The sequence below is a fragment of the Spea bombifrons genome, chromosome 10 (genome assembly GCF_027358695.1).
Source record: "Spea bombifrons isolate aSpeBom1 chromosome 10, aSpeBom1.2.pri, whole genome shotgun sequence".
Lineage (NCBI taxonomy): Eukaryota > Metazoa > Chordata > Amphibia > Anura > Pelobatidae > Spea > Spea bombifrons.
Window position 1 is genome coordinate 39,652,018 of NC_071096.1, and position 14,964 is coordinate 39,666,981.

Sequence of the window (14,964 nt, forward strand, 5' to 3'; positions counted from 1 at the left end):
TATAGATGTATATAGAGAGAGGGGATATAGATGTATATAGAGAGAGGGGATATAGATGTATATATAGAGGGGATATAGATGTATATATATAGAGAGTGGGGATATAGATGTATATATAGAGAGAGGGGATATAGATGTATATATATATAGAGAGAGGGGATATAGATGTATATATAGAGAGAGGGGATATAGATGTATATAGAGAGGGGGGATATAGATGTATATAGAGAGGGGGGATATAGATGTATATATAGAGAGGGGGGATATAGATGTATATATAGAGAGGGGGGATATAGATGTATATATAGAGAGTGGGGATATAGATGTATATATAGAGAGAGGGGATATAGATGTATATATATAGAGAGAGGGGATATAGATGTATATATATAGAGAGAGGGGATATAGATGTATATATAGAGAGAGGGGATATAGATGTATATATAGAGAGAGGGGATATAGATGTATATATAGAGAGAGGGGATATAGATGTATATATAGAGAGAGGGGATATAGATGTATATATAGAGAGGGGGGATATAGATGTATATAGAGAGAGGGGATATAGATGTATATATAGAGAGAGGGGATATAGATGTGTATATAGAGAGAGGGGATATAGATGTATATATAGAGAGGGGGGGATATAGATGTATATATAGAGAGAGGGGATATAGATGTATATATAGAGAGAGGGGATATAGATGTATATAGAGAGAGAGGGGATATAGATGTATATAGAGAGAGGGGATATAGATATATATATAGAGAGGGGATATAGATGTATATATAGAGAGAGGGGATATAGATGTATATATATAGAGAGTGGGGATATAGATGTATATATAGAGAGTGGGGATATAGATGTATATATAGAGAGGGGGGATATAGATGTATATATAGAGAGAGGGGATATAGATGTATATATAGAGAGGGGATATAGATGTGTATATATAGAGAGGGGGGATATAGATGTATATAGAGAGAGGGGATATAGATGTATATAGAGAGAGGGGATATAGATGTATATATAGAGGGGATATAGATGTATATATATAGAGAGTGGGGATATAGATGTATATATAGAGAGAGGGGATATAGATGTATATATATATAGAGAGAGGGGATATAGATGTATATATAGAGAGAGGGGATATAGATGTATATAGAGAGGGGGGATATAGATGTATATAGAGAGGGGGGATATAGATGTATATATAGAGAGGGGGGATATAGATGTATATATAGAGAGGGGGGATATAGATGTATATATAGAGAGGGGGGATATAGATGTATATATAGAGAGGGGGGATATAGATGTATATAGAGAGAGAGGGGTATTTGGAGCACCCCCCGGACACTAGTGTTTTTGCCGTTCAGGAGAGCGCTGGCACTGAGTGGCACGTGCACCGGAGAGCACGGCGTTGGATTGGGGAAGCGGCAGCTCCTGGCGGAGGAGGTCGGTGACGTCGGCGTCGCCACCATGAAGCAGATCAAAGCCACGCTGGATCCCAAAAATCTCCTGAATCCCGGGAAAGTGGTTTAAATGTTCGCGGTGCCCCAGGCCTAGCGGAACCGGGCATTACGCGCAGTGAACCGAAAGAGACTTCAGGACTGACGCATAAAGCACGATACGTGTTACCCATTAAACCCGGCACATGAAATCGGTCACGGCCGTAAAACGCGTGTTCTTTGCGGCGGGGGGTGGAGGTGTTCTCGCTATTAAAACGTTTTCGAGGCCTCATACACATAAGGCGCGTCTCCCCGCCATCCCGGCTACATGACCCAGCGCGGACCGCACACACAACAATGACCGCTAGGCCCGTGCCCGGTATCTCCGACTCCTACTCCTTCGGTACTTGCCGGGACAATGACCAGCAACGCCCACCAAAACTCCGAAGGCGGGGTTATGGGGGCCGCCCACTCCCGGCGTGCAGTGCGATTGTAACGGCCGTTGAGTTGCAGTTGGAGCAGGTGACCGGATGCCCCGCCTCGCGGTGCTATCATGGCGGATCCCGCGCATCTCCCGGTTACCCCGAGCCGGCACGAGAAGAGCCTGGGCCTCCTCACCAGCAAGTTCGTGTCTCTGCTGCAGGAAGCCGAGGATGGGGTGCTGGATCTTAAGGCGGTACTTACTACACGTGCACACACCACACACACACACACATATGACACACACAACACACATATGACACACACGCAACACACACATGACACACACACACACACACACGCAACACACACATGACACACACGCAACACACACACTGTGATGTGAACCGGCGTGTAACGCATAGAGACCGCTACAGGAACACGCGTGCAACAGCTCGCCGTCATTCTGCGCCCATGTTATATTCAGCTTGCGTTGCGAGCAGCCGGCTACGTGTTGCGTGAATGTAAACATGTGTGTTGTGAATGCCAGCGATGCTTTTTTTACGTGCTGCTCCCTGACCGGCAGCACCGGGAGAGGGGCCTTGTCCCTGGGCATCACGTCTACGTTCGACATGATTGCTTAAAGCTCATAGGACCGCGTCTTGACTGCACTAATACCCTGAGATGTTTACCGCAAGCACCCCAATACCAAACCGTCCGCCAGGTACATACGTGTTCCGTGTAACGTGTGTTTACTGTTTCTCTAGGCGGCCGACACGCTCGCTGTACGGCAGAAGCGGCGCATTTATGACATCACGAACGTTCTGGAGGGGATCGGACTCATCGAGAAAAAATCCAAGAATAGCATTCAGTGGAAGTACGTCCGCCAGGGACGGGGGTGGATGATGGGAATGTTAGTCTCGTGATTTCACCGTTCTTTTTGTGAATTCACTAGAAGCCATAACTTGAGTTTTTATGGTTGCCACGGATTGGCTAGTCGTCTCCCAGCCCATGAGCAGCTTTTTTCAGAGTGAAGCAGTCTGGCTGCATGTTGGCTGATGTTGGGGCCCCTGACGGTGCCTATACATCATGAGGGCCGGTGTAATGCTTTATAGGGCTTCAAGGAGCTAAAGACATCACTGTGACCAAGATTGTGGGTCGGAAATTGAGTGTTTCCGAGAGCCGTCTGCTGGTGCCCGGGGGATAATGGAGAATTTCTGAGAGGCGTCTGCCGGTGTCTGGGGATAATCGAGAGTTTCTGAGAGGCGTCTGCCGGTGTCTGGGGATAATGGAGAGTTTCTGAGAGGCGTCTGCTGGTGTCCGGGGATAATGGAGAGTTTCTGAGAAGCGTCTGCCGGTGCCCGGGGGATAATGGAGAGTTTCTGAGAGGCGTCTGCCGGTGTCCGGGGATAATGGAGAGTTTCCGAGAGGCGTCTGCCGGTGCCCGGGGGATAAAGGAGAGTTTCCGAGAGGCGCCTGCCGGTGTCCGGGAATAATGGAGAGTTTCCGAGAGGCGCCTGCCGGTGTCCTGGTGTTCAGGGCATAGTGTGGAGTTCCTTTGGCCCTGGGTCCTGTGAGTTGGGTTATTGCAGATGAGCAGTTAACTAAATATGTGGAGGAAAATCATTTGCTGGAGGTCCGGAAAATATTGCGACGGGTGGTCTGTGGCCTGTGGCCTTCAGCTTAGAGAACACGTTACTGTAGCCTTTCCCCCGGTCTTACTGCTGTCTGCTTGCCTTTGAATGATGCAGCACACTCCATATGTTGGTGGGCATCGCTGCCACTCGGTAGGTTCGCTAGTGTGAGCTTTCAGGGACCGCATTTCTTAAACTCCTGACACGTTCTGTATTTATGTATTTCCACAATAATGTCTGCAACGATTCTCCGTTAGTGGCAAACGCCTAGCTTGATGGATTGAATTGTATCCGCAGGGGGGTAGGTCCTGGGTGCAATACAAGGGAGATTGCAGATAAACTGATTGATCTGAAGGCAGAACTAGCCGATTTGGAGCAGCGAGAACAGGAATTGGATCAGCAGCGAGTGTGGGTCCAGCAGAGCATCAAGAACGTGACAGACGACGTGCAAAACAATGGATATCCTTTTACTGTCCCCACGGGAGCCACGTGGTCCGCGCATGCTGTGGTGGGTGGCCTTTCAGTGAAAGTTATCTTGAAAGCAAGGCATTTTGACCGGAATCCGATGTTAGTGATGCCTGTTGCACTTGAGTGTTGTGCTGTGTGTTTGCTAATGGCTGGGAATGGGATTATAGATCAAGACGGTGTATTCTGATTCTGGGTGTAAATCGGAAGGGGTGATGGTGTGTGTGCCGAGTGTATTCTGATTCTGGGTGTAAATCGGAAGGGGTTACTGTGTGCCGAGTGTATTCTGATTCTGGGTGTAAACCGGAAGGGGTGACAGTGTGTGCGCCGAGTGTATTCTGATTCTGGGTGTAAATCTGAAGGGGTGACAGTGTGTGCGCCGAGTGTATTCTGATTCTGGGTGTAAATCTGAAGGGGTGACAGTGTGTGTGCGGGAGTGTATTCTGACTCTGGGTGTAAATCGGAAGGGGTGATGGTGTGTGCGCCGAGTGTATTCTGACTCTGGGTGTAAATCTGAAGGGGTGATGGGGTGTGTGCGGGAGTGTATTCTTATTCTGGGTGTAAATCTGAAGGGGTGACTGTGTGTGTGCAGAGTATTCTGATTCTGGGTGTAAATCTGAAGGGGTGACTGTGTGTGCGCAGAGTATTCTGATTCTGGGTGTAAATCGGAAGGGGTGACAATGTGTGTGCCGAGTGTATTCTGATTCTGGGTGTAAATCGGAAGGGGTGATGGTGTGTGTGCCGAGTGTATTCTGATTCTGGGTGTAAATCGGAAGGGGTGACTGTGTGTGTGCCGAGTGTATTCTGATTCTGGGTGTAAATCGGAAGGGGTGACTGCGTGTGCCGAGTGTATTCTGATTCTGGGTGTAAATCTGAAGGGGTGACTGTGTGTGCAGAGTATTCTGATTCTGGGTGTAAATCGGAAGGGGTGATGGTGTGTGTGCCGAGTGTATTCTGATTCAGGGTGTAAATCGGAAGGGGTGACTGTGTGTGCAGAGTATTCTGATTCTGGGTGTAAATCGGAAGGGGTGAGGGTGTGTGTGCAGAGTATTCTGATTCTGGGTGTAAATCGGAAGGGGTGAGGGTGTGTGTGCCGAGTGTATTCTGATTCTGGGTGTAAATCGGAAGGGGTGACGGTGTGTGTGCCGAGTGTATTCTGACTCTGGGTGTAAATCGGAAGGGGTGACGGTGTGTGTGCAGAGTGTATTCTGATTCTGGGTGTAAATCGGAAGGGGTGACAATGTGTGTGCCGAGTGTATTCTGATTCTGGGTGTAAATCGGAAGGGGTGACGGTGTGTGTGCCGAGTGTATTCTGATTCTGGGTGTAAATCTGAAGGGGTGACTGTGTGTGCAGAGTATTCTGATTCTGGGTGTAAATCGGAAGGGGGGACAATGTGTGTGCCGAGTGTATTCTGATTCTGGGTGTAAATCGGAAAGGGTGATGGTGTGTGTGCTGAGTGTATTCTGATTCTGGGTGTAAATCGGAAGGGGTGACTGTGTGTGTGCCGAGTGTATTCTGATTCTGGGTGTAAATCTGAAGGGGTGACAGTGTGTGTGCTGAGTGTATTCTGACTCTGGGTGTAAATCTGAAGGGGTGATGGGGTGTGTGCCGAGTGTATGCTGATTCTGGGTGTAAATCTGAAGGGGTGACTGTGTGTGCAGAGTATTCTGATTCTGGGTGTAAATCTGAAGGGGTGACTGTGTGCAGAGTATTCTGATTCTGGGTGTAAATCGGAAGGGGTGACTGTGTGTGCAGAGTATTCTGATTCTGGGTGTAAATCGGAAGGGGTGACTGTGTGTGCCGAGTGTATTCTGATTCTGGGTGTAACTCTGAAGGGGTGACTGTGTGTGTGCAGAGTATATTCTGACTCTGGGTGTAAATCGGAAGGGGTGACTGTGTGCAGAGTGTATTCTGATTCTGGGTGTAAATCTGAAGGGGTGACGGTGTGTGTGCCGAGTGTATTCTGATTCTGGGTGTAAATCTGAAGGGGTGACGGTGTGTGTGCCGAGTGTATTCTGATTCTGGGTGTAAATCGGAAGGGGTGATGGTGTGTGTGCCGAGTGTATTCTGATTCTGGGTGTAAATCGGAAGGGGTGACAATGTGTGTGCCGAGTGTATTCTGATTCTGGGTGTAAATCGGAAGGGGTGACGGTGTGTGTGCCGAGTGTATTCTGATTCTGGGTGTAAATCTGAAGGGGTGACTGTGTGTGCAGAGTATTCTGATTCTGGGTGTAAATCGGAAGGGGGGACAATGTGTGTGCCGAGTGTATTCTGATTCTGGGTGTAAATCGGAAAGGGTGATGGTGTGTGTGCTGAGTGTATTCTGATTCTGGGTGTAAATCGGAAGGGGTGACTGTGTGTGTGCCGAGTGTATTCTGATTCTGGGTGTAAATCTGAAGGGGTGACAGTGTGTGTGCCGAGTGTATTCTGACTCTGGGTGTAAATCTGAAGGGGTGATGGGGTGTGTGCCGAGTGTATGCTGATTCTGGGTGTAAATCTGAAGGGGTGACTGTGTGTGCAGAGTATTCTGATTCTGGGTGTAAATCTGAAGGGGTGACTGTGTGCAGAGTATTCTGATTCTGGGTGTAAATCGGAAGGGGTGACTGTGTGTGCAGAGTATTCTGATTCTGGGTGTAAATCGGAAGGGGTGACTGTGTGTGCCGAGTGTATTCTGATTCTGGGTGTAACTCTGAAGGGGTGACAGTGTGTGTGCAGAGTATATTCTGACTCTGGGTGTAAATCTGAAGGGGTGACTGTGTGTGCAGAGTATTCTGATTCTGGGTGTAAATCTGAAGGGGTGACTGTGTGCAGAGTATTCTGATTCTGGGTGTAAATCGGAAGGGGTGACTGTGTGTGCAGAGTATTCTGATTCTGGGTGTAAATCGGAAGGGGTGACTGTGTGTGCCGAGTGTATTCTGATTCTGGGTGTAACTCTGAAGGGGTGACTGTGTGTGTGCAGAGTATATTCTGACTCTGGGTGTAAATCGGAAGGGGTTACTGTGTGCAGAGTGTATTCTGATTCTGGGTGTAAATCTGAAGGGGTGACGGTGTGTGTGCCGAGTGTATTCTGATTCTGGGTGTAAATCTGAAGGGGTGACGGTGTGTGTGCCGAGTGTATTCTGATTCTGGGTGTAAATCGGAAGGGGTGACGGTGTGTGTGCCGAGTGTATTCTGATTCTGGGTGTAAATCGGAAGGGGTGACAATGTGTGTGCCGAGTGTATTCTGATTCTGGGTGTAAATCGGAAGGGGTGACGGTGTGTGTGCCGAGTGTATTCTGATTCTGGGTGTAAATCGGAAGGGGGGACAATGTGTGTGCAGAGTGTATTCTGATTCTGGGTGTAACTCGGAAGGGGTGACAATGTGTGTGCCGAGTGTATTCTGATTCTGGGTGTAAATCGGAAGGGGTGACAATGTGTGTGCCGAGTGTATTCTGATTCTGGGTGTAAATCGGAAGGGGTGACGGTGTGTGTGCCGAGTGTATTCTGATTCTGGGTGTAAATCGGAAGGGGTGACGGTGTGTGTGCCGAGTGTATTCTGACTCTGGGTGTAAATCTGAAGGGGTGATGGGGTGTGTGCCGAGTGTATGCTGATTCTGGGTGTAAATCTGAAGGGGTGACTGTGTGTGCAGAGTATTCTGATTCTGGGTGTAAATCTGAAGGGGTGACTGTGTGCAGAGTATTCTGATTCTGGGTGTAAATCGGAAGGGGTGACTGTGTGTGCAGAGTATTCTGATTCTGGGTGTAAATCGGAAGGGGTGACTGTGTGCCGAGTGTATTCTGATTCTGGGTGTAACTCTGAAGGGGTGACAGTGTGTGTGCAGAGTATATTCTGACTCTGGGTGTAAATCGGAAGGGGTGACTGTGTGCAGAGTGTATTCTGATTCTGGGTGTAAATCTGAAGGGGTGAAGGTGTGTGTGCCGAGTGTATTCTGATTCTGGGTGTAAATCTGAAGGGGTGACGGTGTGTGTGCCGAGTGTATTCTGATTCTGGGTGTAAATCGGAAGGGGTGACGGTGTGTGTGCCGAGTGTATTCTGATTCTGGGTGTAAATCGGAAGGGGTGACGGTGTGTGTGCCGAGTGTATTCTGACTCTGGGTGTAAATCGGAAGGGGTGACTGCGTGTGCTGAGTGTATTCTGATTCTGGGTGTAAATCGGAAGGGGTGACTGCGTGTGCCGAGTGTATTCTGATTCTGGGTGTAACTCTGAAGGGGTGACGGTGTGTGTGCAGAGTGTATTCTGATTCTGGGTGTAAATCTGAAGGGGTGACGGTGTGTGTGCCGAGTGTATTCTGATTCTGGGTGTAAATCGGAAGGGGTGACGGTGTGTGTGCCGAGTGTATTCTGATTCTGGGTGTAAATCTGAAGGGGTGACGGTGTGTGTGCCGAGTGTATTCTGATTCTGGGTGTAAATCTGAAGGGGTGACAGTGTGTGTGCAGAGTGTATTCTGACTCGGTGTAAATCGGAAGGGGTGACAGTGTGTGTGCAGAGTGTATTCTGATTCTGGGTGTAACTCGGAAGGGGTGACAATGTGTGTGCCGAGTGTATTCTGATTCTGGGTGTAAATCGGAAGGGGTGACGGTGTGTGTGCCGAGTGTATTCTGATTCTGGGTGTAAATCGGAAGGGGTGACGGTGTGTGTGCCGAGTGTATTCTGATTCTGGGTGTAAATCTGAAGGGGTGACTGTGTGTGCAGAGTATTCTGATTCTGTGTGTAAATCGGAAGGGGTGACAATGTGTGTGCCGAGTGTATTCTGATTCTGGGTGTAAATCGGAAGGGGTGATGGTGTGTGTGCCGAGTGTATTCTGATTCTGGGTGTAAATCGGAAGGGGTGACTGTGTGTGCCGAGTGTATTCTGATTCTGGGTGTAAATCGGAAGGGGTGACGGTGTGTGTGCCGTGTGTATTCTGATTCTGGGTGTAAATCGGAAGGGGTGACGGTGTGTGTGCCGTGTGTATTCTGATTCTGGGTGTAAATCGGAAGGGGTGACGGTGTGTGTGCCGAGTGTATTCTGATTCTGGGTGTAAATCTGAAGGGGTGACTGTGTGCAGAGTATTCTGATTCTGGGTGTAAATCGGAAGGGGTGATGGTGTGTGTGTGCCGAGTGTATTCTGATTCTGGGTGTAAATCTGAAGGGGTGACAGTGTGTGTGCCGAGTGTATTCTGATTCTGGGTGTAAATCGGAAGGGGTGACGGTGTGTGTGCAGAGTGTATTCTGACTCTGGGTGTAAATCTGAAGGGGTGATGGGGTGTGTGCCGAGTGTATTCTGATTCTGGGTGTAAATCTGAGGGGGTGACTGTGTGTGCAGAGTATTCTGATTCTGGGTGTAAATCGGAAGGGGTGACGGTGTGTGTGCCGAGTGTATTCTGATTCTGGGTGTAAATCTGAAGGGGTGACGGTGTGTGTGCCGAGTGTATTCTGACTCTGGGTGTAAATCTGAAGGGGTGATGGGGTGTGTGCCGAGTGTATTCTGATTCTGGGTGTAAATCTGAAGGGGTGACTGTGTGCAGAGTATTCTGATTCTGGGTGTAAATCGGAAGGGGTGACTGTGTGTGCCGAGTGTATTCTGATTCTGGGTGTAACTCTGAAGGGGTGACGGTGTGTGTGCAGAGTGTATTCTGATTCTGGGTGTAAATCTGAAGGGGTGACGGTGTGTGTGCCGAGTGTATTCTGATTCTGGGTGTAAATCGGAAGGGGTGACGGTGTGTGTGCCGAGTGTATTCTTATTCTGGGTGTAAATCGGAAGGGGTGACGGTGTGTGTGCCGAGTGTATTCTGATTCTGGGTGTAAATCGGAAGGGGTGACAATGTGTGTGTGCTGAGTGTATTCTGATTCTGGGTGTAAATCGGAAGGGGTGACGGTGTGTGTGCCGAGTGTATTCTGATTCTGGGTGTAAATCTGAAGGCGTCTCTATGGTGTTGGCCTTGACCATCCACACGCTTGCCTACCTCACCCATGAAGACATCTGCCGCTGCTTCACAGGTTAGCTTTATGACACCGTGATGCCATGAGCAGGAGGCCTATCTCCTCAAGGAGGACGCTGACATTGTGTCTGGTGTATCTTTTTCAGGAGATACTTTGCTTGCAATCCGAGCACCATCTGGCACGTGTTTAGAGGTCCCAATTCCTGAGGTACGTACGTTACTCTTCTGCAGTTTGCAGCTTCTCCCTGTTTCTTAACTTTTAGGCTATTATGTTTGTGTCTCAGGGTGTCAACGGACAGAAGTTTCAGATCCACCTGAAAAGTTGTAGTGGTCCTATAGAAGTACTTTTGGTAAACAAAGATACTTCAAACTCCCCTCCTGTTGTTGTGCCGGTTCCACCCCCAGAAGACCTCATTCAACCTGCCTCGACGGTGGCCAGTCCGCCGCAGAGACCTGCACTGATGCAGCAGCACGATGCTCCAAGAGTAAGCAGCTCCCAGCCGGCTCCCGCGGACCCCTCTGCGGCCAGCAGTGCGCATGCCGTATCAGGTGTGTAAGCAGCGTGCGGTTCAGAGCTTAGTCTGGACACGCAGGAAACGGAAGAGAAATGGGAATGCTGGGTGACTTCAGCTTGGTTTTATCTTGCTATAGAAGGTCTCGTTTTATTCTTCTGTATGTATTGTGTACCTGTAACAGAGACGAGGGGTGGTCCTCATGAAACCAACACAGAAAATGCATCGTCTAGTTGTGTTGTTGGTGAAACCTGCCCGCTCCAGTCTTCAGCATCGCTTGATAACAGCACCGACCTGCCAAACCCTTCTACCTCGTTCCAGCCGATTTGCTCAGACCCCTCCGATGGTGAGCATTGCCTTCTATGACAAATATGGCTTCCTAGCTGAAACTTGTATGTATTCTTGAGGGTCATTTGTTGCTATAGACTTTATTTATAGCTTTTGCATGTTTTTTTTTTCTCTTTTTAGTGCTCAAATTGCCCACAGAACTCTCAGAGTTATTTGATCCATCAAAAGGCAAGTCGTGTTTCTGCGTGTTTCACTTGTATGTCACGCTATGTCCTTTTGGAATGATTTGCCCTGTGCTTGTTGCTGACACGTGGGGTGCTCTAATCGGTAAACAGTCGCTGAAATACTCACAACCCATACCCAGCAGTAACAGGCTCCATGCATGCTTCTGCCAAGTTCTGCTCTTAAGTTAAACTCTTTTTGGCTGATGGCTGATTCTCGGGAACGTACAATTATCTGCTCTGTGCCACGGTGCAGGAAGCTTCCCAAATAGTCTGCCATTTTGCCACCTTTTACCCATTACGCCCATTTTATTAGTAAATATTTTAAATGTGCTTCCTAAACTGTGCCTAAAACTAATCAGTGTCCTTCTCCTGTCCCAGAATGTATAACCTCTGACCTGCTGGAGGAGCTCATGTCATCTGAAGGTGAGTTCATGATAATGCTGATAAGACGACAAGTCGGGTATCTCGAAAACTCTTCCAGGGTAGATGAAAGCAGTGACCTCACCTAGGGAGATGTCCTGGTAACTTATGTCATGACCCGATGGTGGAGGTCAGGGCAAGTGCTAGTTTGGTCTGAGATTGTGTGTCAGACTAGACTGGCACCCCATCTCTGTAAGTGGTGTGCAAATGCCTCACCGTGCCATAGTCTCCGCAGTTGGGTGACGGCATACAAGTTGTCATGGCACCAGGGCGGTTTTAAGGCTTTCAATCCTGAATACGAGTATATGACGGGACTCGCCTGTTACTGCCAAGTTAACCCCGTTTTCTCTCTGATTTCCCCGCAGTGTTTGCTCCTCTACTCAGACTTTCTCCCCCACCCGGTGACCACGACTATGTTTACAACTTGGATGACAGTGAAGGAGTGTGTGACCTGTTTGATGTCCCTATCAACCTATGATCTTTGAACATGGCCTTGCCTGATGACCTGAATATGGATTTGCTTGTGGGGGGGGGGGTCTCAAGAAAGAAACACCTTCTTGGATCCCTGTTTCTTTAAGGCTTGTACGGCTGAGGAAACTGTTCTGGGTCCTGCCCGGAGCTGGCGCCATCAGTCTGATGTTTAATGCACTCTTCTCCAGTATGAAGCCCATCGCCCTTTGCGTTTCAGACCATGTCTGCGGCCACGACGCCTGCGCTGGATGCGCCGTGTACAGGCCATGCCCCGTGTTTTTCAGGCCGTGAGGGTAACCTCTGAGCTGAGTCCCGCCGGTCACAATTCTAGAGAGGTGATATAGGAAGAATATATTGATGTGAAATTATTTTTATACGTCTGTTCTTGCTGCGCTGCATGTTCCCTTTGTTATAGTTTTTTGGACAAAATAAATTTCTCTTCTCAGTAGCACTTCAGGGAGTGTCCCGGTGCTGCTGTGTCTTTTGCGTGGCTAAACGTAGATATTCAGTACTTCCACTTCATACTTCATCGCGTCGCGCGTGTTTTCCAATGGCGTCGCCTCTCGAGGGTTATTGGAAGCGCGGGCTTTCTGCCTCAGGCTGGATTTCTCATTGAATTTTTCAACCTTTGTCAGCCTTGCTTTTTTTGTATTCGATGTCCGTTCTCACCAAGCGGATTTTCTATAGGCTGTGTCCGTGTACGCATCACATGCTTTCATAAGAACAGTCATCCTGTGGCGAAGGACAATTCTGCTCCGTGTCATGCAGAAGGTCAGGGCCTGGGTCAAGCCTTGTCTGTTCTGCTGCTTCTGTATGTGTTTAAAAATGGATTTGTAGCACCTAGATCTCCAGAATAAGGAAGCTTTTATTGTTCTAATACCGGAGTGCGTTCTTTACTGTTGAGAACGAAAAGTATTAGCGTGGCTGTTTGCTAAAAAAGTTCGTAGCTCGTACAGCACGGCTCTGATTGGTGGGCAGCTGCGTATTTACTTACAGCCCTGGTTGAGTACCTATATCTATAATAAGTGCTTGTGTGTCAAAAAAAGAGAATTGAGGAAGCCAATATAAAAACCCGTCCATGTCCAGACTAGGCTCTCCGTTCCCTCCGTACGTCTGTCGTTTAGATGAAAGTAACACATTAGAAATACATGCAGAAAGTCAGTACGTCCTGTGCACGCAGGCGGACACATATCACAAAACACACACTTTACCCGACAAGCCGCATCACGCCACTTGAATGCAAAGTATCACAAGGTGGGAGCTGAGATGGAGGTTTGTGCTAAATGGATTTTACAGCCCCCCCCCTGTGCTGGTCAGCGGAAGTCGTGTTCCCTCTCAACGCCGCATGCTCACTTCTGCTTACAAGACTGACACTTTAGAGATGCACAGCGTGTCTACGAACAACAGACATATAGAATGCATGTATGGTTTTTTTGAAGCAACACGTAGAATGGAATCAGTTTTTGTTGAGGGAAAATCAGGTTGGATTCCCTAGACAGCCAACTGTAGGCCCTGCTCACAGAGGGGCAGTCTTCCAAATGAAGGTCTTGCTTACAAATGGACAGTCTTCCAAGTAAAAAAGTCTGCCAGGTGAAGGTCCGGCTCGCAGAAGGACAGTCTGCCGGGTGAAGGTCCGGCTCGCAGAAGGACAGTCTGCCAGGTGAAGGTCTGGCTCACAGAAGGACAGTCTGCCAGGTGAAGATCCGGCTCACAGAAGGACAGTCTGCTGGGTGAAGGTCCGGCTCGGAGAAGGACAGTCTGCCGGGTGAAGCTCCGGCTTGCAGAAGGACAGTCTGCCAAGTGAAGGTCCTGCTCGCAGAAGGACAGTCTGCCAGGTGAAGATCCGGCTCGCAGAAGGACAGTCTGCCAGGTGAAGGTCCGGCTCACAGAAGGACAGTCTGCTGGGTGAAGGTCCGGCTCGCAGAAGGACAGTCTGCCGGGTGAAGCTCCGGCTTGCAGAAGGACAGTCTGCCAGGTGAAGGTCCTGCTCGCAGAAGGACAGTCTGCCAGGTGAAGGTCCTGCTCGCAGAAGGACAGTGGGCCAGGTGAAGGTCCGGCTCGCAGAAGGACAGTCTGCCAAGTGAAGGTCCGGCTCACAGAAGGACAGTCTGCCAGGTGAAGGTCCTGCTCGCAGAAGGACAGTCTGCCAGGTAAAGGTCCGGCTCGCAGAAGGACAGTCTGCCAGGTGAAGGTCCTGCTCGCAGAAGGACTGTCTGCCAGGTGAAGGTCCGGCTCGCAGAAGGACAGTCTGCCAGGTGAAGGTCCGGCTCGCAGAAGGACAGTCTGCCAGGTGAAGGTCCTGCTCGCAGAAGGACAGTGGGCCAGGTGAAGGTCCGGCTCGCAGAAGGACAGTCTGCCAGGTGAAGGTCCGGCTCGCAGAAGGACAGTCTGCCAGGTGAAGGTCCGGCTCGCAGAAGGGCAGTCTGCCAGGTGAAGGTCCGGCTCGCAGAAGGGCAGTCTGCCAGGTGAAGGTCCTGCTCGCAGAAGGACAGTGGGCCAGGTGAAGGTCCGGCTCGCAGAAGGACAGTCTGCCAGGTGAAGGTCCGGCTCGCAGAAGGACTGTCTGCCAGGTGAAGGTCCGGCTCGCAGAAGGACAGTCTGCCAGGTGAAGGTCTGGCTCGCAGAAGGGCAGTCTGCCAGGTGAAGGTCCGGCTCGCAGAAGGACAGTCTGCCAGGTGAAGGTCCGGCTCGCAGAAGGACAGTCTGCCAGGTGAAGGTCCGGCTCGCAGAAGGACAGTCTGCCAGGTGAAGGTCCGGCTCGCAGAAGGACAGTCTGCCAGGTGAAGGTCCTGCTCGCTGATCTGACAGTCTGCCAGGTGAAGGTCCTGCTCGCTGATCTGACAGTCTGTCAGCCATTTAACCGGTAATGATTAACGCTGTGTAAAAGCTCGTTTAATCAGCCAGCCTTGAAATGCCAGCATTGTGTGCAATAGAAACAATCAAACCTCAGCACGCAACTGCTCATTGAGGAAGTAAACAATCCACGTGCCTGGGGCCTATGTTTGCATATGACTGGCACGGAAATAGTCATCGAGCACTTTGGATGAAGTAGGCCAGACTTTGGTTTATATACGTGTATACACATAACCCGACGGATGCCAGAAACCCAATACCAGAGGAGGAATGGCAGAGACGAGGCCATAGCCGAAAACTA

At 49.5% G+C, this 14,964-nt stretch overlaps 2 protein-coding genes across 2 annotated transcripts in view; both read left to right on the forward strand.

Moving 5' to 3' along the window:
- LDHD (lactate dehydrogenase D) overlaps window positions 1–1,668 on the forward strand; it is a 10,843-nt gene extending 9,175 nt beyond the window's left edge. The window contains exon 11 of the mRNA XM_053448437.1: window positions 1,381–1,668. Within this exon, the coding sequence (XP_053304412.1) occupies window positions 1,381–1,546 (166 nt within the window). The 3' untranslated portion in view covers window positions 1,547–1,668. The remainder of the gene's footprint in view (window positions 1–1,380) is intronic.
- A 252-nt stretch (window positions 1,669–1,920) lies between these two features.
- Window positions 1,921–12,266, forward strand: E2F4 (E2F transcription factor 4). The gene is made up of 10 exons (XM_053448449.1): window positions 1,921–2,128; window positions 2,640–2,749; window positions 3,804–3,965; window positions 9,910–9,953; window positions 10,042–10,103; window positions 10,180–10,444; window positions 10,592–10,753; window positions 10,876–10,923; window positions 11,298–11,342; window positions 11,705–12,266. Exons 1-10 carry the CDS (start codon window positions 2,006–2,008, stop codon window positions 11,815–11,817), a joined length of 1,134 nt encoding a protein of 377 aa, XP_053304424.1. The 5' UTR covers window positions 1,921–2,005; the 3' UTR covers window positions 11,818–12,266.
- The last annotated feature ends 2,698 nt before the right edge of the window (window positions 12,267–14,964 follow it).